The sequence below is a fragment of the Poecilia reticulata genome, linkage group LG13, assembly GCF_000633615.1.
Source record: "Poecilia reticulata strain Guanapo linkage group LG13, Guppy_female_1.0+MT, whole genome shotgun sequence".
Lineage (NCBI taxonomy): Eukaryota > Metazoa > Chordata > Actinopteri > Cyprinodontiformes > Poeciliidae > Poecilia > Poecilia reticulata.
In genome coordinates this window covers 26,193,655-26,216,278 of record NC_024343.1, presented here as the reverse complement: position 1 = coordinate 26,216,278, position 22,624 = coordinate 26,193,655, and the positions used below count along the sequence as shown (strand labels likewise).

Here is a 22,624-nt window from a genome sequence, read left to right as displayed (position 1 = left end):
AAAGCATTAGCAAAACTTGACAGAATTAATAAATAAATTTGCTGGTGTCTTTTCGGGATTCATATCACATTTTTCTAGACTTAATGTGATATTTTCCAAACAAACAAAAGCCATTTCTGGTCTCCGCAGGTTACTGTCCCATAATTAACAGCTTTCTCTTCCAGAATTGATATGTTACACTAAAGCAACTTAAATGTTATTTCCCATAGCATTTTGTCTTTTAATTTTTCAGGTTGTACTTAAGTAACAGGCTTCGTGGATGGATAACTTGATGGGTACTTTTCACACATTCAGGCTGCTTTTCAAAACTTGAACGCTATTTTCCACAACTTAAAGAGAATTTTCCCCGGACTCATTTTTCATTATGGGTAAAATAAGCACAGAAACGTAACATCCTGACATAACCTCCACCCTATAATTCTCAATGTCGCCCTCTTTGATTGTGGACCTCAAATCTATATTCTTCTTTGCTCCTTTACAACTTTTGCTTATGTGATTTTATTTATGCATTGCAGGCCAGGAACTTCCAGTACATCCAGAGAAAGAGAGATGTAGGGAACACTGTGTTTTTATACCCCAAGTGACGAAGTTGTACTAAGCTGTATCGCTGCAACCAATAAAAAATTAATCTGCCTAAGAATCGTTTGATTGAAGAGGTCAGTAGTTTTTAGGCAAATAATTGCGAACTAGGAGACTTTAGGAACAGAACAACAAAACTTGTGGAAAAACTCATCACCACCAAAGAATCCCCAGACATTGACTTTGCATTAGTGAGAAACAAATGTACAGAAACATTGTGTATTTGTATTTGAAAAACTTTTATTGAAGGTGCAATAAAAAAACAAACATCAACCAACAGTCTAATTTAGTCTCATGTACTCTGAGAAACTTTTCAGTAGGTTATGCAATGGGAACACAAGTTCTCAGGAGCATTGGAATAATGACAAAAAAAATAAAAATCACGTGACGATCAATTCTAAGCACCAGCATAATTATCAAAATGTATACCCAAACAATCAATCAAAATAAAATAGGTGTCACTGAAGTAACAAACTTCCTTTGACAATAAAATCCACACAAAAAAAGGAAAGCTACTTTGTTGGTCCCACTTGCCTTTTAAGAAATGTTATTATACTTTCCTTTAGTTCTTTGGTTTTAAGTCCATATATTATTGGGTCCAAGAATGGTGGGAAGATCAGGATAGACACCCCACAAGCCCTTCTCAGAAAAGGGGACACATTCTGAAAGCGATGAGAGATGATTGTAAATACACTATTAATTTGCAGGACCAAAAAGACGACTAAATGGGTTCCACATGTTTGAAACGCTTTTTTCCTGCTGTCAGCATTATTATTCATAACGCACGTACGCAAAATCTGTGCATATGTGTAAGCTATTATTAACAATGAACCTCCGTTAAACATGCATGTTATGAATATTCCATAAAAGTTGCTTACATAGTTGTCCCCGCAGGACAATTTTTGAAATGATGGATTGTTACAATAGAGATCTTCAATATTTGTCCTACAAATCTTACACCGTAAAGTTAAAGCAAACAGTATGGCCATAACTAAGAAATCTAAAATCCATATAAGAAAGATTATTCTAACAACAAAAGTTGAAGTCATGATGGTATTATACTTAAGTGGATTGCATATTGCAATATATCTATCATATGCCATAACACTTAATATCAGAAGGTTTCCAGCACCATACAAATGAATGAGAAAAGCTTGAGTTATACATGCAGAAGTGGAGATAATTCTGTTCTGTGTCAAAATGCTGAAAACAAGCTGAGGGAAAAAACCTGATGCGCCGAGAATGTCACTAATAGGCAGATTAATAAGCAGAAGAAACATAGGTCTATGTAGCCTTTTACTCACTGCAACTGTCAATACGACCAGTGAATTGCAGAATACAATAATGAGATAGGCAAGTGTTCCCAATATAAATGCTGGATAAATATGGGTTGGAGGTAAGCCCAGGGTTGCCAGTATAACAAATTTCACTGAAGATGAATTGGCAGACATGTCTGTTGTATTTTTCTTCACTGTCGTTGTGAAGAATTGCAGCATTTGTCTTTCCAGATGATGTGGTATTTTGACCTGAAATAAAAAATATATATATTTTAAAGCAAAACCCGCATTCAGTGAAACGTTTCACACCTGTGAGTTCTTACCCTTTGCTGTCCGTTTTGTCATGCTCACCCGTTCTGTCGTGGAAATTGTTTGCCTTTTATATAAGCCGCAGGCGACCCAAGAGAGCATGTGTGGGATTAAAGTCATGCATCACTAAAAGTAACATCAAGCACAGACACCTAAACAAATCATGACATCCGTCCATCCATTATCTAGCATGCTTATCCTTGCTGGGTCACGAAGGGTTACAAATCATGACAAAACAATAAATACAACAAATACCTTAATTATCAAGAACTTTAGCACAGATTAAATATTTTATTTATTTACTCAACTATCCAGAAGAAGGCGACATGTTCAGAACCAATTCTTTTAAGCTTCATTTATATAAAATTATTTATTTAAACCAGCAAAGTATTACATGTGTTACTGTGCCCTCTTGGTGATACATATGACAGAAGAAACCAAATTTAATTTTGTTGAAATGTTACTTAAAGATGTTATATTTCTATCTCTTTCGTCAACTAAATGTGCTTGTAGAGCACATTTACTACAAGGCAGTTCAACATGCTATATATGATGAACACAACAAAATAACAAATTGTGTTGGGAACAGCAAACAAGCAACTAATTGGTGTCAAATATCATTATCAAAATCATTGAGTGATCATCATCAAATGTTGAAAGAAAAAGACTAGAATTAGTCAATGTTTCCGTTACTATTAATCAAAGACAATTATAACCAGCTGGGATTATAGCCTTGATTTAAACCCAAGATGTTTTAGCACCTTTGCAGTTTTCTGGAAGTTTGTTCCAGATTAGTGACGCTGAAAAACTGAATCCTGCTTCTCTGTGTTTAATTCTGACTTTGGGAATGCAGAGTAGATCTGAACCAGAAAATCTAAGTGGTCTGAAAGGTTGATAGAGTGACAAGAAGTTTTTTATGTATTTTGGTTCCAAGCCTTTCAGTCAAACTAGCAAAAGTATTCTAAAGTTTCTCTAAAGTACAGTGAGCCAGTGTAGGGACTGGGTTGATGCGCTGGATTTTCCTAGTTTTAGAACATGAGCAGCAACGTTCTGTATCAGCTACAGCTGTCTGACTTTTTATACAGACCTGTGACCAATTCAAGTGGTCAGTAATCATTTAAACTAAAGATAAACACACGATTGTGTTTCTAACAATCTTATTGGGACAATAGTAATGCTAGAAGTCTGACTTTGTAACTGTCTTTATGTGTCTATAATGGTTTAGGTCTGATTCCATCACTACACCCAGATTTCAGACCAGATCACTAGTTTCTACCTTTAATAACTGAAGCAGCTGACTCTTGAATGTTCCTCTTTAGGTCCAAAGATAAACTGGACTTTGGGGTACCCCACATGTAACTGCTTCGATGAGAAGTTACCTATTGATAAAGAAGAAAGTCCCTGTCCTTTAGGTAAAACTTGAACCAGTGTACCACAGAGTCCAGCCCAGCTTTCCGGTCATTTCGATAATATGTCATGGTCAACCATGTCAAGTGTTCCACTGAGGTCCAACTGTGGTTCTTCCATAGTCTGTATTTATGTGGAAATCGCTGAACACTTTGAGAAGGGCAGTACTGTGGTGAGCACAGAAACTGAAACCAATCAGCATAATTATATGGCATTAACAAGATAAAATCAACAGACACTGTATTTCAAGTAATTCCAAGTGCTGCATGTTTTATAGCAGAAGCTAAAAGACTAATATGGATAAAACAGATCAATGTTGCTGTACTTGGTTTAGCTTACATGTCTTGTTGAAAGTGTAGCTCTCTCTCACTCTTGCTGCCTAAATCAACCGTTTGCATGTTAGCATTAGCTTTTTACTCATTTACTCTGTTTGGAAAAATAAAGATTGGATTTATTATTTTTTGTTTTGAAGGGCAAGTCACCAGTCAGAGACAATTAAACTGAAAATCATCCTATTTCAGTCCACTGTAGAATTATTATTCATTCCTTGAAGTACATTTTCTATGTGAAAGTTGCTGTATTTTGAGAGGACTCCCTTCAGCAGTGTAAATCCACCAGAGCATATGACATTTTCTAAATTAGAAAATCTAAAGTACTCACTGCAATTTAGATCTAAATGTGTCCCCTTCTCAGATTTTTCGATCACGATTCAGTATCATTTCAAATGTGTATTGAGTTTCAGGGCCTAATTTCACCTCAAGAGCAAAACTGTACTAACCTACAATGTGAACCGTTTTGTATGGATGTGGAGTAATCCGTGAATAAGAAAAAAAATGAAATGATTTCGACCTTGAACTTTGTTTTAGAAAGTCCATTTTTATTATAGCATCATCATATTTGACATCTTGTTTATTTACATTATTTTGTTTAAAACACACAGCTTTCTTTTATATGAAAAACATAAATGGTTCAAAAAACATTGAAAAATTGTATTTGGGATTAGTTCATTTTAGATGTTTTGCATATAATAATTTCAAAGGTCTTACATGTTAAATTATGGACAAAACCACTCATAATTTACACAGTCATAAAAAAAAGTCTTACATGTAACTAAAAGAACAACAACATTTTACAGGTCACCATTGTTTCCAGTTCTATAAAATAAACTTTTGCTCATAGTATCATATCAGGATTGAAAATTGCAAACATAATAAACCGCACGAAATTTTGATTGAAAAAACATGACGCTTCCCATGAAATACCTTCTCCAAACAAGAGTAAAATGAAAACAACTTTTCATACACGGTAATAAAAACAGCGTTTTTATTATGGATTCATAAAAACATAAACTACAGATTTGTTATGGATCATTCACATCAGGTTTCTGATTGTTTTTCAGCACAATGTAGGTTTAGATTTCTGCCTTGTTAAATTTGTGACTATTTGTGATACAAGATTAGTAAATAAAAGTTCTCCAGGATCTGAGTGAAATTCAGGAAGATATTCTGCTCTTGAAGACACTCAGGAAGGTTCTGCGTATTTCGCTGGTATAGAGGCCATACACAATAGGGTTAATAAGTGGAGGCAAAATAAACATTAGCATCCCCATTACCTTTTGTAAGTCAGGGGAAATATTTTGGAACCTGTGCGATAACACAGTGAAAGTTCCTGCTATCTCAAACATGACAAGAATAACCACCTGTGCAACACACGTGTTCACTGCTTTCGCCTTTGCATCAGATTGCTTCCTACTCAGACATGCAACCAGAATTTTAAAGTAAGAATAGGCCTGAATAGACATACTTAAAACTTGTATGAAAACTGTGATAAATAGCCCAATTATGTTGCTGAGGATTAAGTTCCCACACGTGAGCTTCAGGAGAGACTGGTTGTCACAAAACACGCTCAGTATTACAGATCTGCACCTGGGCAGCCCTGACTGGAGAGAAAATAGTGACAGGATACAGACAAAGTCAGAACTCCAAACCAGGAAAATAATAAGAGCAACAATCCTTGGAGTCATGACAGAGCTGTAGCGTAATGGCATACAGATGGCAATGTAGCGATCAAACGCCATTGCTGCAAGAACAAACAGAATTCCACCGGCGCACATGTGCAGAAGAAAAGCTTGTAGAACACAGAGCGGATAGGAAACTTCCCGAGTCTCTGTAACAATATTTGAAAGTACTTTTGGAAGCATGGCAGTTATTCCTATTAGATCATTCACCGGCAGACTAATCAGGATAAAATACATGGGCTTGTGAAGGTTTTTCTTCAGAATAATCAAAGATATCAGAGTCAGGTTGCATGACATTCCAAACAAGTAAACGGCTAGACCAAACAAAAATATTGGATACTTTCCTCCAGGTGGAATAAAAAACGTCTCCAGTGTTAGTGGAGAATTGATTCCAAATGAGCTGTTTTCCATTTTAATAAGATTGATCGAGATAGAAAACAATCGTTTATACCCATTATTTGAAATCAAGCCAGAATTTGGAGAAGTAACAGTTAACACACTTCATGTTTCACTAAATGGCAGGTTGGACTGGTAATGACTGCCGTGCATCGCTTGTTTTATTGTTTCTCACTTCCTCGTTTCCATCACTATTTACCTCAGGGATTATCAGGGGCCTTGCAGGATAAACAGTAACATAACAATTGAAAGGCTTTAGATCAGCACTTCTCCAACTTCTTAGAACAAGGATTACCTCAGCAAACATCTTTTCATGTATCTTCAGTCTGGTAGACATTTTTTAAACAGCAGAAGCACAAATCTACATCGGTTCTACATGATGTAATATAGGATGTAGTTTATGCTTAAATGTACAAGTTTCTTCAGAACCAGTCTTCTGAAGTCAGAGTTGCAAGTGGGAAACTTTCAAAGTTAAACCTGTCTGCCTTGCAAACAGAAAGCTGCTTGTAGACCAAACAAGCAAAGCTGACAATTTTTGCTCCTTTCCACCAGCATGTACTCAGCGTGGCTTGACTCTGAAATGGACAATTCAGTTCAATTTCTTTATGTATCACCAATTCACAACAAATGTCATCTTGAGGGACTTAACAACAAATGCAATTTCAGTTCAAACACACATACATTCCAATTAATCCTAGTTATCAAATAGTGCATTAAGAATAATGCACTGCTAAAATTAGTTTAAAAAGCTTTCTAATGAATCCCTGCAGATTACAGCATTCACTCCTTCTGGACCACCGTGTATTTCTTGCGCTGTCTCTTTTACTTTACAGCAGATTATTGCAGCGTCCAAAGTGAGGCCCTCTAAAGGATTATGAGTGGCCCTCAATTCTAGAAAGATGCAAATCTGACCTGCAAGCACAAGTGTTTGATTCAGATGGACACTTTTCTTTCCATCTTTTCACAGACAAATAACATTTTCTTAAAGCAACAACATTTTAGGTACAGCAAAAAGCATTTCTCATTTTTTAACCAGGCTTCTGCATTCGTCTTAATTTTCTTGTTATTGGAAGTATAAAAATTCAGCAACTTTTACACTTTTACACAGCCTATTGGCTAATACAGCAAGCATTGCTGAAAAAATTGTAGCCCACAACACACTCAAAAAATTAGAAAATGTCTCTCTGCTAATAAAAACAGATGTTAGACTTTTTATATGCTCTCACATATAAAAAGTGATTTACAAATTTTCTCTCTTCTACAAAATCTTTTTTGTTCATTTAAATAAAATGCCGTATGTTTAGTTTATTATTGCACAAAGTAAAACAAATACACAATACATTTATTTACTAACTTAAAAAAGTGGCATCCAAGTGCTTTCAACTAGACAGTTTTGGCCTTCAGGGCAAAATGTTTGGACACTTCTACTCTACAGAAATTACAGCGTTTTGGAACCTCAGATCTTCCTGCTGTAAAGCAACGTTGGTGGCTGCAACTCTAGTCAAAATACTTTGCATCGAATTTACAAATCAGCTCAGGTATTACCTAAGCTGGATAAACCACAATTATTATTTTTTAAATTGTGGTTTATGAAAAACATTTGATGGGAGCAAACTGTTAGACATCTGTGACATAACGCTCTTCAACATGGAAAAATTGCATCAATCGGTTGTTTCATTATGCTGTCAAAACACTCTTAATAATGAGGCCCTTTGAGATGTGATTAAATTATTGTTATTAACTGTCTCACAAAATAATTAATCCCTGGACAAATGCTAAGCACCTCGTACCTCCATCTAATGTAAATGTTATTTCCCTCTAAGGGACGTTCTCCAACAACTCTCTTGGGAGGCATCATGTAAATCAGTTAAGTTGGCAAATGAGGCAACTTTGAAAACTTCCTAGTGTGTCATTTACTAAATGAAATGAGCAACAGTGGTTACAAAATAAGCAAAAATGTCTCGTTAATGAGACCATTTATGTCGTTTTGTTCCAGCAGCATATTTAATTGAAACAGAACACTGGAGTGGTCATCTTAGTCCACAGGGAACAGAGACCACAAAAGCACAGTTGGGACATCGGGAAAAGCTAATCATTTTACCCCAGAGAAACTAACTCTATTAAACTGATGATGATTTCATGGTCATGCTGATCTTTTACTCATTTTGTTGCATCTTTCTTACTTTACTGCATATGAATCATTTTATCACTTGTGTCATATCACATTTTAGAGCATGTTTGTTGTTGTTTGTGAGTTTTATGTGAGACATTTTCTGGGAGTTCTCACAACAGAAGGCCATAACAAGGGCCAGTGATAGGTATTTTCCTAGAACCTACATAAAAGAACCACAGACAACGTATATGAATTTATGACTAAACTTCTGCAAGCAAAAGGAGAAGACTCTGTCAACTGCTTCTCAGAGCTGTTCACAGWGCGTTCTGCTTCTCTTTGGATACAGCTTGTCTTTTATTCTCAAACTTCAAAGAGGGAGGATAGGCAAGATAGACAGCAGAGGAAAAACAGCAAAGGTCGTAAAACATTTTACCTAAACAAAGCAAAGGTCGTAAAACAATTTAACATCTGGCCCCTGATCTGAGCCCGGTTCAAATCTCGGTCAAACTGTTTCACATGAAGATAACAGGCAGCTGTGACTTCCAGGTCAGTTCACACATACAGTTTAAACAAGAGAACACTTTAACCTGAATATGAACTAAAGTAACAACAAAATGATAATACCAAAAAATCTCTATCAGCCAGAGTGTGTGTATATGTTTAATTTTTGTTCAATTTTTGGTAAGCCTGCTTGTTCAATCGTAGCAATAACTGTCATGGTTAGTTGACACATTGAAAATGAACTGCCCAAATGGGTTATTGGTTTTGGTTTATTCTCATTTGTTTTTTTATGTGTTTTTGTTTGTTTCACTTTTACTTAGAAGCTTAGCTTAATGTTTCTAGCTAGTTAAAATATTTTTTTTTTCTGGAAATTGAGATATTTTGTCAATAAACTCATATTCTGAGGAGAAGAAACTGTTTGTGTTTGTGATATGTATAAGTAGTGGTTTGAGAATGTCAATGTTTTAATAAGTGTTCTGTAGTGAATGAAGTGTGTTTTATAAAACCACACTTTACCAGGAAGGTATTCATAAAGCCAAGATTTACAGAGACTTAGAGCTGTTTGGTTATATTTGCCCGACTTGGTAACTTTGATCAAAATTGCCACCTTTGCTAAAAACTCATTTTGCCTATTCATAGCCAAACCAAGCATTTTCCTGCACAACATCTTTATTGTAAGCTTACTTAAAGATGCCAAGTGTTGATTTGTTTTGTTTTGCTGTTTTGTTATTCTATCCTGGTAATACTGTAAACAAGTAAAACATGTCTTAATGCAATGAGGAAAACTTACGTTCTAAAGAATCCCACATCTGGACATGTGGGAAAATCCTTCTCACTTAAAGGCATGACATAATCCAGCTCTACTAACCCATAAAAGGAAATTAAATGTCAACATGTAATTAACTTGGGAATCACTCCTACCCCAGCAAAGTATTTATGTTTGCAGACATTCCTCAGTCTGGCATCAGCAGTTTTGGGGTTTTGTAGAGTACTTCTATTACACATGTATGTCAAGAAAAAAGGTAAGCATGTTGCTTCTGATTAATATTTTTTACTTGAAATCAATTTAATCTGCATGTATTTTCCCTCCTAATTTATATTAGTAATGTAACTGGTAAGACATTACAGATAACATTTCTGCTCAGATGATGGCTTACAACTTGGTGAAAGAACATGGAGTGATCTGAAAGTGTTTTTACTGAGTCAATAAATAAAATAAGATTTATAAATATCTTTTAGTACACAATTACATGTTTCACTTTGGTCAGTGTGCAATAGTTTTATGTGAATTAACTTGTTGCAATGTACTTTTTTTTTTTTTTTTAGATTTTTCACCATATGAATAAAAATGGGGGAAAATACTACAATGCCATCTGATATCCTGGAGATCCGAGGATTTGAAATATCTCCAGAGTACATATACCCTCTGTTTTTTTTACTTTTGTTCGTATACTCCACTCTGCTCTTTTCTAACGTCGGCGTTCTCACACTTATCATAAAGGAAAAGAGTTTGCACCAGCCCATGTACTTCCTCTTCTGTAACTTGTCTGTGAATGACCTGATCGGCAACACAGTCCTGCTGCCTCAGCTTATGGCTCATGTCCTGTCCACCAAACGTTTCATCACCTACAACCAGTGTTTGCTTCAAGCTTTTCACAGCCACACCTTTGGATCTGCATTGCACATGATTCTTGTTATCATGGCTATCGACAGATACGTGGCAATCTGCCACCCTCTGAGGTACAGCTCCATCATGACTAATAAAGCTGTGATCGGCCTGTCTGCCACTGCCTGGGGCGTTTCTTTACTCCTAGTGTCTGTGCTCTTAGGTCTCACAGGCAAGCTGTCCCGCTGCAGATCAATTATACAAAACGCCTTCTGTGACAATCCATCACTGTTCAAGCTTTCTTGTGAGGACGTGTCCATTAATAACATATATGGTCTGTTTTTTACGGTGCTGCTGTTTACTTGTTCGATTGGAGGCATCACTGCTACTTACATCAGAATAGCTATCATCTGCTGGATGAAGAAAAACAAGGAAATGAATAACCGAGCGCTTCAAACCTGCTCAAGCCACCTCATTCTTTATCTGATTATGCTCTGGTCAGGGTTCCTATCTATTATATTGCACCGATTTCCAGATTATCCAGACCTAAGAAAGATTGCATATATTTTATTTCATGTCGTGCCTGCCAATTTAAATCCTATTATTTATGGACTACAAACAAGATCATTACGAGATAAGATTACACAAATACTCAAAAGAAAAACTGTAATTTCCATCTAGATGTTTATTTTCCTCTGCATTTTTACATTTTTACTAGGCCAGTGCCCTAATTTAATTAAAAGCTTAGAGCTTATAGGATTGTGAGACATTTTCAATTTATATTTCTATATCTGATGTATATTCTGATGCACTCTGTTGGCACTCTAATTGGGAACTCTTCTTTTTTAAATCACTGTAGCACACAGTGAATAAGCAACAACTTCCATATTTTTGGTCAATTTGGTAAATTACCCTGTGCTACTCTGTATTTTGACCTGTCATGAAAATATTCTATTAATTGGACTTTGAATGAGCAGTCGGCTATGGAGTACTACTGTGGCTAAAGATTTGTGGTTAAATGACTTAATGACCTCTAAAAATGAACTGTGTTAAAAGATGAACTCCATTTCTAGCTAAAATGTATGAGGAACAGTGAGAAACTCTCCTTTTCTCAAACTGCGGGAACATTCTGATAAATTTGAGTGAGTTGTCAGTTAAATTTGAGTTTTCTGCAACAATAGCAACAGCTTAATAAATCATTTCTGACACATTGCCAATTGCTTATGCCTTCTGCTTTTACATCTGAAATCAGCAGATAGTTTTTAGATGTATTGTGCATGTTCTTTTATTTATTATCACCGCAGTATGCTTACTTTTTTTTTTTCAAGCCACGTACAGAAGATGCAAAAATTTTTCTTTTAAACTATAACATAATCTCCCTTATTGTTGTTATTCATTCACAATATTATTTTAACCAGATGCAAAGTCACTAATGACTTTTATTTAAACCATTTTTAGTTACTTTTTGGCTATTATTAAATATTATAAAAAACAATGCTAGACTTAATAAATCATTATGTTCTTTGAGCTTTGACTAAAAATGTCAGTAAATATCAGATGTACTAAACATGGCATGGGCAAAATGGTATGTATAGAAACTCAAATTGTTCAAAAACTTAGAACTAACATGGAAATTGTACATTGCCTATCCCATGACTGTAACCTCTTATGGGTATTTAAAAAAACAGGGTTAAACATGGTGCTGATGTCAATTTCCATGAATCATTTTTATCCATTAATGTCCATCAATGAACCTTGTATTCATACATTGGGACAGTGACAAAAAAAACCATGCAATACAATCCTCTAATCCTGCAACCAACTTTTAGATGCATCTCTACTCTGACACACCTGAATTGAATAGCTTAATTTACTCATCCGTATTCCGTTCAGCTCTGCAGAGGCCTGATAACGATTATTCAGGTGTGTTTGAATTGTGTATCTCATATCTATCACCTGGTTCACCTCTGTCTACTCTTTCTCTCAGCTTGGTTTGCCTCTAATTAGGTCTCATTGTTTTGTCATTTCTACCAATGTATATAAGCTCATCGGTTTTCTTTGTTCTTCATTTAAATTTCCGTTATATTGACACTTTCTGCTCCTGTCACTCTGATGCCTCTGTGACAGAGGCGTCATGTAATGTAAGTTTTTCTGTTCATAATTAAATTCATCTTCATTCTCCATCTGCCTCCGTCCTGCTGCATTTTAGTCTCTTCTAAACGTCAAACATGACAGTTGTATATGACAAAAAACTCTAAAAATGTTAGGTTAATGAATACCTTTTCAAGGTACTGCCATAATGTCAGACACCACTTTCTTATGTTACATACAAAAATTTCTCTCTCTAATTTACAAAAAGAGCTCGGTATTCTATTACTTAAGAACAAGAAGAAAATTTACCCGAGGTAAAAACAAATATAGTATACATTTGTTCTTGATTTGCTAACAAAATTTGCCATTTATTGTCTGCGAATAAAAATATGTGTCACATCTTTCTTAAAGATCTCATTTTATCATTTGGAATCGAGACTTTAAAGCAGTTTTAACAATCAAATAAAAGCAGTGCTGATTAAACAGCTTTGCCCATGATAAGGAGGCTCATGAAAAACACCATTATAAAAAACATCCACATGAAAAAGCGATCTAGAACTTTGGCTACTTTCTTCCACTCCCCAGTCCGTTTCTGTGTGGCCCTCTGATCTCTGTAACAGTTGGCGATGTATTGAATGTTATGTAGCAGTGGCCCATCGTTAGGATGAGTGTTACAGGAAATCCTGTCATCTTTTCTCTCTACATCACTCACGCCTCCCTTCCTGCATCTCACCGGATCCCCTGACTCCCCACAGTCCAAGAAGATGCCATTCCTCCAAGTGCTGTTATGGTTTGTTGGATTCCTCCTTATTGATCCTAATGGACTTAGGATTTGATCCATTTCTTCTCTCTCCTCTGTGGTGACGGATCCAGCCAATTCCTGACCACTTTTGATGATGCAGTCGTCCTCTCTTCCTGGACACACCAGTCCGTTCATGGTGCAGCTGGTGTTGCTTACAAGTGCAGGTTCCTGTCTCTCTGACTCTGCAGACATGCAGTTCTCCCCAACTTCATAGACAAAACACATCCTGGCCATGTACTGCAGAATGACTCTCTTAGCCCACTTGGGAACGGGCTTGGCGTCTGGGCCGCAGTGATGAATGTTCATGATAAAGATGGTCAGGGCAGTGGAGGCTGTGATCATTGTCATCGTTGCAATGTAATATTTTCCTGTAGAGGTTAAAAAGGCAAGAAAAATAAAACATTTGTGCCATGTGTTTGCATGTTGCAATTGTGTAAAGTGGGATTTGAACATACATTATTTTTCTCACCAATTAGTGGCACGTTCTCAGAAGGTGGCATAATTTCTGCAACCAGCAGCTGGAAGACGGTGAGTGCCAGCAGCACAGTGACACCCAAAGAAACCTTTTCCCCAGAATCAGCAGGCAGGTAGAAACCCAGCGGAGCCAGAAAAGAGATCATCACACACGGTATGAGGAGGTTGAAAACATAAAAGGAAGCTCTTCTCTTCAGCTTCAGCGTGTAGGTCACGTCTGGGTATGGGTCTGCACAGCATCCATACTGAACAATATTCTTCTTTGCCGGCATGCCGAGAACTTCCCACTCCACGTTTTCCACCAGGTCAGCCAGGTCGGCGCTCTCCATGGCGTTCAGGATGTCCAGCTGGTTTCCATTGTAGGTCCAGGAGCCGTAAGTGAACCTGCACTGTTGCCCATCGAAGGGGAAAAAGGACACGTCCACTTTGCATGAGCTCTTTGTGATAGCAGGGGAATCCCACATCATCTGGCCGTCGTGCCGGATCACCACGTTGGTATCCATCGGGCCGGTAAAATGGTTGTCTGCGCTGGAAAAACAGTCAGCTTATCTCAACAAGTAAATTAAGGCAATATTGTTCACAGCCATGCATTCCAGAAAGAAAAGACTTGATTTGTAAGAGTGTTAACTTTTTAAGTGTTTTTGCAAGTTAGATTTTCTCAGTTGTTTTTGTCAACAGCTGGTCAGTCAGTGTAATGTTTTTGAGGGCCATTTTTCTTAATTTCTATGTTTATTGACAATTTTGGCAGGATCTGTTCACCAAATTTATAAGTAACTGAACTATCAACGCCTGTCCAACCTACCTGTTATACAGAACTATATCAGGTCTCCATACATAACTACCAGGAATACGGATGGTGTCGAGTCCATCGTACTCATCTTTATTCCATCTGAGGTGCGCATCAAACCAGACTTGCCTTATCCACAAATAAGCAGTCAAAATTTGATTCCTCTCATCCTGTAAAAAAAAAAAAAGAAAATGGGTATTAAAAGGCATGTTATGTAATCCTTTCAAACAGGAAAAAGTTGAGTTGAAACGCATCCTTAATGTTTGTGCTCTGGTGTTTTACCATGTCGATGATTTGTGAGAGTGTAACCTGCAGAGTCACATTCAGGATGTTATTTGTGTCCTCCACAGGCCTCAGCGCACTTGTGTAGTTGGTCATTAGGTCCGTCAGAAGCTTTTGGGCATATTTGGCATATGCACCTTCGCATGCTTGGACAGAAATAAAAACAAACGTAGAATTTTGCATTAAGTAAATAATTATACGTTCTGTTGATTTTGATTGATGTTAAAACATAAAGGACAGACATTTGCAGGGAGGATTCCAAGGGAGATTAAACAATGTGTTTCTTTGCATTTCAGGGCATCGACATACACACATGATAGAGTGGACAAGAAGAGAAACATGACAGAAAATGTGATTGCCTGACAGATGTGTAGGGGGGATGTAAAGCGAATGATAGACTACAATCCCTTTCTGGAAGTGTCTAAAAATAGAGTTTATGAAAATTTGATTTTATGTTAAAAAGAAATTTTTATAAATTTGAAAATGAATTTAATAGGACAAGGTGAATCTACAGCACCAACAATGGATGAAAAGTTACCGCTTTGGCTGCAGAAATGGATTTGTGCAGTCCAGATGTCAACCCTAAAACAGTTTAAATAAAGCCCCTCAGCTGGACAGCTTGTCTGTGGGATTATTGCAGCACAATCTCTTATAAACAGGTCACACGTTTGAGAACTCTGAAAAAGGCTTGAGGATAAGAGGAGGGGATATGAGAATAAATGTATATCACATGATAGAAAATAACAATTCAGTTTTTTGTTTATTCTTATGATGGGTGCTTAAGTTAAGCCACAGAGAGAATCAACTATATAGGAATCTGAAATTAAACATTTAAAAGATTGTGGGAGAAACAAACCTTAGTCCTGGTTCCAATTGATTATCGCGACTTATTGCCATTTCCTGAGCATAATGGATTGTTTTTTGACGGTGATTGTTGGGGTGGAGGACACAGGAATTATCTTAAGCAGAAAAGGTTTGAAAACCACAGCTCAAGCTCGTCGGCACTCAGTTACACTATGAAATATAAAAGCTCTCTAAAACTTTGGGGCATTTAAACGCAACATGTGGAAAAACTGCAAGATTATTAATATACCATCTTATCCTAACACAACATGGACATATTTACAAAAGAAAATTTAAATGGTGTCTCCAGCTAAAACTATGACGACACAGAAAATCTTGAAGATCATTGGATTTTCATGATATTTCAAGACTTGGCTTCATTCCTGTGAAGTTCTTGGGGGATTTTTGTCGGCTAATTATGTCGCCATGGTACCGCGGTAATGTCATGAGATCAAGCAGGTACTTTGCATTGCTATGGCAGACCCCAGTGTGTGTTACGAGTTCTATTTTGTAAATTGAAATACTGAAATAAAAAAATAATAATTCAACGGTATTTTAATTTACAGTATTTTTCGTATTTTTTTATTTTTTAGATTTTTCTGGAACTCTTTGCTGTTATTGCCTGTTACTTTGCAGCTGATGCACAGAAACCCCCTCCTTGTACGACAATAAAGGATATTTATATTCTATAAAAACTTTTTTAAAAAAAAGAAACTTACTTGTCATGGCACTTAAGAATAGAAATGAATGAAGTAAAGTCGGACTTCTCCAACGTAACATTTTCCAAAGCAAAGAATCTGCGGCCAAGGACCCTTTTTGAGTTGTTCGGTGCTAAACCAATTTCCTTAATAATAATAATAATAATAATAATAATAATAATAATAATAATAATAATAATAATAATAATAATAATAATAATAATAATAATAATAATAATAATANTAATAATAATAATAATAATAATAATAATAATAATAATAATAATAATAATAATAATAATAATAATAATAATAATAATAATAATAATAATAATAATAGCGCTTATTCCTGCAGTAGCGTGTGTAACGTCTGCCTCCCCACGTCAGCGCAAATATTCGGTTTATGCAGATTGTTAGTTTTGATAACTGCACTAGTAGATCCTACGCACGCATGCCAATACGTGACGCAGTCTTCCGGAGGCGTGGGCTAATGCGAGCATTGGATTTATAGGGGCTTTAAAAAAGAAAACAAAAGAAATTATAAAATACATACCGCACAGTGTAAATCACTTAAACAAGCCGTCACACAAACGAAGAGCGAACTGATGAAGGACAAAGGAAATCCGTCTTTTGATTGTTTTTCAGCACCGCGGAGAGCGTCCAGAAGCAAAGCGCTGCTGACGCAGTATTTTACTTCATTATGTTGCACACCTTTGATCAGTTGCTGTGACATGTTTTCGCATATTATTAAAACCATTCTATGTATTATTTTGACACATCTTGTTCACTGCTCGCCGTCTCTTCCGGAAACTGCCATTCTCCTCCCACTCACGTTTTTCCTCCCGCTATCTTCCGCGCAAGGATGACAGCAGCATCCTCAGGCCTACTGTCATCTGTTAGGAACACCTGGATAAAACCATAAAGATGAACGTTTAGGAACTGAAGATGGCTGGATGACGGCCCAGTCTCTTCTTCCTGGCTCGATGGGATCACAGATTTGCGGCTCCTTCGCGCACTGACATTGTTATTGTTGAACCAGTTGTAAACTGCAGCGCCTGCTGGGCAGCAGTGAGCTGGGTGGAGGTAAGGGTTTTACAGAGTGTATCGTTTTTAGAAACAAGCCATGCATGAATGAATTTATCAGAATAAAAATGACTACTTCATGATTCAAATCCTAGTCGGGCATGGCATGCACACTGCTAATTATTATAACAGTAAATATTTATCATGCATGCAGAATTTTCTGTAAATAGAAACATGTTGCCACTTTTGTGACGATGTGATTAATTTTATTTTATTTATTTTTATCCGCTTGCAGGGTAAAATGATCCAAGGCTCAAACATTTTGGGCTATGAGAGGCCCCTGGTCATCAGGATATCGTTCGCCACTTGTATTGTTGTTACTGTGTGCCTGCCACTGTTAGGACTCATCACTTGCGTCTCGATATCATCTCTCTTTCACTTTGAAGATGCTACTGGTACACATTGCCAGGTAATTTGTCATTATCCAACAGCTTTCTGAAAATGGTTCTTTTATTAGAAACTGTTTCTTATTACCAAGAAACCATTATCATTACCATTATTACTAATGGTAATAAGAAATCATTTTCTTTTGTGAAATGAAAATGACCTTTGCCCTTTTTTGCCCACCCATCCATCCATCCATCCATCCATCCATCCATCCATCCATCCATCCATCCATCCATCCATCCATCCATCCATCCATCCATCCATCCATCCATCCANATCCATCCATCCATCCATCCATCCATCCATCCATCCATCCATCCATCCATCCATCCATCCATCCATCCATCCATCCATCCATCCATCCATCCATCAATTTTCTTTACACCCTTGTCCCTTAATGGGGTCGGGAGGGTTGCTGGTGCCCAACTCCAGCTAACGTTCCAGGCGAGAGGCGGGGTCACCCTGGACAGGTCGCCAGTCTGTCACAGGGCAACACAGAGACACACAGGACAAACAACCATGCACACACACACACTCACACCTCGGGGCAATTTAGAGAGCCCCATTAACCTAACAGTCATGTTTTTGGACTGTGGGAGGAAACCGGAGAACCCGGAGAAAACCCACCATGCACAGGGAGAACATGCAAACTCCATGCAGAAAGACCGCGGCCGGGAACAGCTCTACCAACTGCGCCACTGTGCAGGCCTCAGTTGCTCTAGTACTTCTTAAATATTTTTAAATATTTTTTAACTTTTCATTTGAGTACATTTAGTCATAAAGAGTACTAAAGAGTTAGTTATTTAATTAAGCAAAAATATCAAGCAACTTTCTGTTACATTTTACACAAATCATGGCATCACAAATCCTCTACTGCACTTAACAGTGTGCACTGAGTAATTTTCTTTATATGCATTATTTGCCTTACATTAAACCCACCTGTTTGGTTTGCCAGCAGAAATCTCAACCTTACTATCATTTGATCAAAACACAGAGAGAAGCAGAGAGTTTACATTAAAAATGTACCCATGTGTTCTTCCCACATTAAAGCATTTTCACTTATTTATAGAAGGTTGTTGGTTTTTTAATTCAAAATTTTTCACTGTCACATTATCCAGTTGTAACAAAATGAAACTGAGATTTTATACGTTTTTCTTAGATATTTTCTTCTTATTCTTATTCTTATTATATTTTGTTTAGTTTTACTTGTCACATTCTTCACCTGTGTGAAAAACTAGAATACATTCCTCCTTCTTTGTCTTTAGGTGCCCAACTACCTGCCATCCATCAGTGCCTCTATCAGCCTCAGTCCTGAGTGCCACATCTGGCGGTTCTGCATCGGACTGCACTCTGCCCCGAGGCTTCTGGTGGCCTTTACCTACTTCAGGTTCTACAAGTCCCGCTTTGCTGCCAGGTCCTCCGAGAGCGCGCTCAGCTGCTTGAACTTGACCTTTTCCATTTTTGAGAACCTGGGCCTGCTGCTTCTTACATATGTGTCATCTAATGAGACATACTGTGAGTGCTCCAGCTGTAAAGTACCATCAGACATGCATCCAGTTTTTTCTTTTGATGGTGGAGTCTTCCGTCATACATGTCTTTACTAATTTAGCAATTATTTTGTTACTGAGTCATCATGTAGAATATTTTGCTGCCTGTTTCTGAACATGTTTTCTCCTCCCTCCCTGTTCAGTTGTGCATAAGGAAGGTTTCGTCCTCTTCATTGTGAGTTCGCTTATCTACATGCTGATAACCTGCCGTTTGTGGAGATCAATTAAGAAGTATTCGTTGAGTCCCGAGGTAAAGAATAGTAAATATAAAACACCACAATGCAATTAAATCTACCTACTTTAGCTGCAGTATTTGAGCCTTGTTTCTGATGTCTTTTTTCTTCCTTAAAGGATGCCAAGTCTCATCACTGGAAGGTTCGCTTCTTACTCCTCAATGTTTGCTTCTGTGCTTTTGCTGGATTCTTCTACTGGAAACACAACATGTACTGTGAATCAGGAAGTAAGTTTTACCTTGTGTTATGTTTAATATTTTAAAACGCTGACACAAAAGTTGACAAAATTCACACAAGACATAAACCTAAAGTTTTGCATAAACACCACAAAGATGTGATGATTACTAAGGGAAATAGAAATTAAACATGTTTTAAAGCTATTTCAACAAATAAAAATAGGAAAAGTGTGGAATGGATATGTGATTTCAACTTGTAATGAGACAAAAATAGTGATGGGTATTTTTTTGTCAAGTAGTGTATCTGTGTTATAAACACTATAAAATGCTGACCAACACATGCATGTGTGATATCTGTGTTCTTTACAGGTTACACCTTTTTTGCGCTGTTTGAGTACCTTGTCGTCTTCTCCAATATGGCCTTCCATCTGACAGCAGTGTGGGATTTCAAGAGTCGGGAGGTTGTGGTCATTTCCTCCTTTGAGGATAAAGACTTCTGACTAGAACCTAAAGATGAGCATGATAAATGTGCCGGCACTAAACCACATGATGAAGATGGCAGCGATCCGGTTGAAGAAGATTGGGATGGGCTTTTCCACATTTTTTCATAAGGACTATTCTTAAGAGCTTAAAGTGTGTTAATGTCAGTCAAGTGCAAACAGATGATACACACATATATACATGATGGATGGAGGGACAGCTTTTGTTCAATGGTTGCCTTCAATTTCACACATTATTATAGGTGATGTGAAATTTTACTTTGACATCAAGCACAGCAAGTACAGCAAGTGCTGTATGTCTGCCAAAGTACAGTAGATGTGTTTTAGTAATCTGAATACATCCTCAGAAGTAATTGCTTCAAACACAGATTTTATATCTTTCACCAAATATATTATTCATATTGTTGTTGAGACCTGGAAGAGGTGTTCCAGTTGTGTTTTATAATAAGCATTTACACCCAAAATAATATTAGTTTCTCTGCTCAAAAATAAACTTACTTTCATTGATCACCAATAAAATGGCACATACCTCCAGATTGCCATAGATGACAAAAGTCAGATGTTATCTGTCATTTGAACCTTTTACATTACGCGTTGTTAATGACGTATTTGTCACGGAGGGACACCTTTCTCTGTGGAATACAACACTAACAGTGATGCTTGTTTAAAATAACAGTAAATGTATGGCATATTACAGTATGCTGCTTAAAATGTGCTGGACTCACCCCTTTAACAATTTGCTTATTTGAATAAGAAACTCTTTTTAAAGAGATCTAAAAAAAAAATATATGTTTCAACAATTTCCAGAATGTATTCATTTTTATTTAGAATTTAAAAAAACTACAGTGGTTTTGTTGGACTCCATGAATTAAACAAGATCCCACATATTAAAATGTTTAAAAATATAGGAGCCTTTTCATTATTTTTCCCTAGGAATTGGAAAATTGGGATTTTAAAATGAGAAATCATTCGCTTGAAGGGTTCTGCAATGCTTCATTGTGTCCACTAGATGGCTCACTGTCTCTGAACATGATTGTACGTCACAGATGTTTTCCGTGGAGTATTATCTCACACACCATTACACCCAACTCTGCGCATCCGTCCATTTAAGTTGTTTCTCCATTAATCCAAGGGCTGTAAAGGACTGAATTTGATGCCGCTGTGTTCATCATCTAACATCTAATCTGTCAGCCTACCGATCCGTCCATCTCTGCATTTATTCTTTCTACACAGTTCTCGTAATGTTTGCATAACAAACTCAAATTCTCGATCCTGTTTAAAGGGCACTGTTGCACAACTTTGCTAACTCTAATCTCAGAGTTTTCACTTAGAAACATTAAAAAAAGTAGGTTATTTCCACGACCAGAAGAAATGCAGATTAGTAAAAGCAGGATCCAAACAATTCAGCAGGAAATTAAAAAATAATTTAAAATAAATAAAATTGATCTTGGCCACTTGAAAACCTTCAATCTGATCTTGCTCAACAAGTAGCAAAACGTTTTTTACATAATGTTGTATGTTTAAATAATTGCACCATACTAAGTTTTTTGGCTTTGCTAAAATAATAATAATAATAATAATAATAATAATAATAATAATAATAATAATAATAATAATAATAATAATAATAATAATAATAATAATAGGGGTTGTTCTAGAACCTCTCTGCAATGCAGGACATAATGGACCACCCAGGGTATCCCCTTTATGACACTGTCCTTTAACAGAACGTCTTCAGTTAGAGGCTTCTCAGATTGGCTGTAGTACCAACAGCTACAGGAGATCCTTCTTGTCCACAGCCATTAGCATCTATAATGACTGTTTGAATAGTTTTGGATAGTTTTAGTCATAACATTTACTTTTCCTTTAAATTTCATTTGGGATTGATAAGGTATTTTTAAAAGGAAGCCAGAGTACCCATAGAGAACCCACGTATGCACAGGGAGAACAGGCAAACTTCATGCAGAAAGACCGCTGCCAGGATTCGAACCCTTGCTGCAAGGCAGCAGTGCTACTAACTGTGCACCTATATAACCCACTCACTAATTTATATGGAAAAATCAAAACAATTAAAAGCAGTAAAAGAATAAGAAACAAACATTTTCATGTGTTTTCTGTCTCATAATTGACCCATAGACAATTCCAGCCACATTGACTTTGCAATGTCTGAGCAGAGTAAACAGAGAAATGCAGATGATTGGCTCTCACTTCACTTTAAGTTCAGTTCCCTCATTTTTTTATTTAAAAGACTAAATTTAGTTTGGTTGCAAGTTTCATAATTGCAAATATATTTATTTGACTTGTAAATTTATTTGACTTGTAAATTTAACTATGTTAAACTTCTCTTATCTGCTATTTACTCTAATGATCAAAGCAAACATCTGTTTGTAACATTTATGAATGGGTTATTGTCTAGATATCTGCAGGAGAAACACACATGGTGTGTAGAAGGTTTGCACTGTGAGAGTGAAGTTAGGCGGGGGTTTTGTTATCTGCAGCTGTTTGATAGATAGTAG

The 22,624-nt window shown here is 36.7% G+C and overlaps 5 protein-coding genes across 6 annotated transcripts; 2 read left to right on the top strand and 3 right to left on the bottom strand.

Annotated features, from left to right (window-relative positions):
- Positions 1-1,035: 1,035 nt before the first annotated feature.
- LOC103475187 (olfactory receptor 52B2-like) lies at positions 1,036-2,030 on the bottom strand. The gene has a single exon (XM_008426627.1). It carries the CDS (start codon positions 2,028-2,030, stop codon positions 1,092-1,094), a length of 939 nt encoding a protein of 312 aa, XP_008424849.1. The 3' UTR covers positions 1,036-1,091.
- Positions 2,031-4,534: 2,504 nt separating this feature from the next.
- LOC103474957 (olfactory receptor 52J3-like) lies at positions 4,535-7,232 on the bottom strand. Its single transcript, XM_008426253.2, has one exon. The coding sequence runs from the start codon at positions 5,998-6,000 to the stop codon at positions 5,065-5,067; it is 936 nt and encodes a 311-aa protein (XP_008424475.1). The 5' UTR covers positions 6,001-7,232; the 3' UTR covers positions 4,535-5,064.
- A 1,812-nt stretch (positions 7,233-9,044) lies between these two features.
- Positions 9,045-11,092, top strand: LOC103474956 (olfactory receptor 52N4-like). Its single transcript, XM_008426252.2, has 2 exons — positions 9,045-9,621; positions 9,926-11,092. The coding sequence occupies exon 2, from the start codon at positions 9,948-9,950 to the stop codon at positions 10,884-10,886; it is 939 nt and encodes a 312-aa protein (XP_008424474.1). The 5' UTR covers positions 9,045-9,621; positions 9,926-9,947; the 3' UTR covers positions 10,887-11,092.
- Positions 11,093-11,220: 128 nt separating this feature from the next.
- LOC103474955 (neuronal acetylcholine receptor subunit alpha-9-like) lies at positions 11,221-16,816 on the bottom strand. Of its 2 annotated transcripts, none has more exons than XM_008426250.2 (5): positions 16,204-16,324; positions 14,642-14,787; positions 14,375-14,529; positions 13,568-14,100; positions 11,221-13,466 (listed from the first exon to the last, which is right to left on the bottom strand). In XM_008426250.2, the coding sequence occupies exons 1-5, from the start codon at positions 16,262-16,264 to the stop codon at positions 12,775-12,777; spliced, it is 1,587 nt and encodes a 528-aa protein (XP_008424472.1). In that variant the 5' UTR covers positions 16,265-16,324; the 3' UTR covers positions 11,221-12,774. The 2 variants fall into 2 exon arrangements, with proteins under 2 accessions (XP_008424472.1, XP_017163910.1); XM_017308421.1 differs by lacking the exon at positions 16,204-16,324 and adding an exon at positions 16,736-16,816 and having other exon boundaries at positions 11,470-13,466.
- Positions 16,817-17,013: 197 nt separating this feature from the next.
- On the top strand, positions 17,014-21,013 carry LOC103474954 (post-GPI attachment to proteins factor 2-like). The gene is made up of 6 exons (XM_008426249.2): positions 17,014-17,265; positions 17,501-17,674; positions 18,918-19,167; positions 19,343-19,449; positions 19,551-19,659; positions 19,978-21,013. The coding sequence occupies exons 2-6, from the start codon at positions 17,507-17,509 to the stop codon at positions 20,106-20,108; spliced, it is 765 nt and encodes a 254-aa protein (XP_008424471.1). The 5' UTR covers positions 17,014-17,265; positions 17,501-17,506; the 3' UTR covers positions 20,109-21,013.
- The last annotated feature ends 1,611 nt before the right edge of the window (positions 21,014-22,624 follow it).

What these genes read in the sequence shown, in the direction of transcription:
- LOC103474955 (XM_008426250.2), bottom strand. Translation starts at nt 16,264, where the DNA reads ATGTTACGTTGGAGAAGTCCGACTTTACTTCATTCATTTCTATTCTTA. An exon ending in ATTCTTAAGTGCCATGACAA is followed by an intron (nt 14,788 to 16,203) that starts GTAAGTTTCTTT and finishes TTTCTGTCCAAG; the next exon opens with CATGCGAAGGTGCATATGCC. An exon ending in TCTCACAAATCATCGACATG is followed by an intron (nt 14,530 to 14,641) that starts GTAAAACACCAG and finishes TTTTTTTTACAG; the next exon opens with GATGAGAGGAATCAAATTTT.
- LOC103474957 (XM_008426253.2), bottom strand. Translation starts at nt 6,000, where the DNA reads ATGGAAAACAGCTCATTTGGAATCAATTCTCCACTAACACTGGAGACG.
- LOC103474956 (XM_008426252.2), top strand. Translation starts at nt 9,948, where the DNA reads ATGGGGGAAAATACTACAATGCCATCTGATATCCTGGAGATCCGAGGA.
- LOC103475187 (XM_008426627.1), bottom strand. Translation starts at nt 2,030, where the DNA reads ATGTCTGCCAATTCATCTTCAGTGAAATTTGTTATACTGGCAACCCTG.
- LOC103474954 (XM_008426249.2), top strand. Translation starts at nt 17,507, where the DNA reads ATGATCCAAGGCTCAAACATTTTGGGCTATGAGAGGCCCCTGGTCATC. An exon ending in AGTATTCGTTGAGTCCCGAG is followed by an intron (nt 19,450 to 19,550) that starts GTAAAGAATAGT and finishes TCTTCCTTAAAG; the next exon opens with GATGCCAAGTCTCATCACTG. An exon ending in CATGTACTGTGAATCAGGAA is followed by an intron (nt 19,660 to 19,977) that starts GTAAGTTTTACC and finishes TGTTCTTTACAG; the next exon opens with GTTACACCTTTTTTGCGCTG.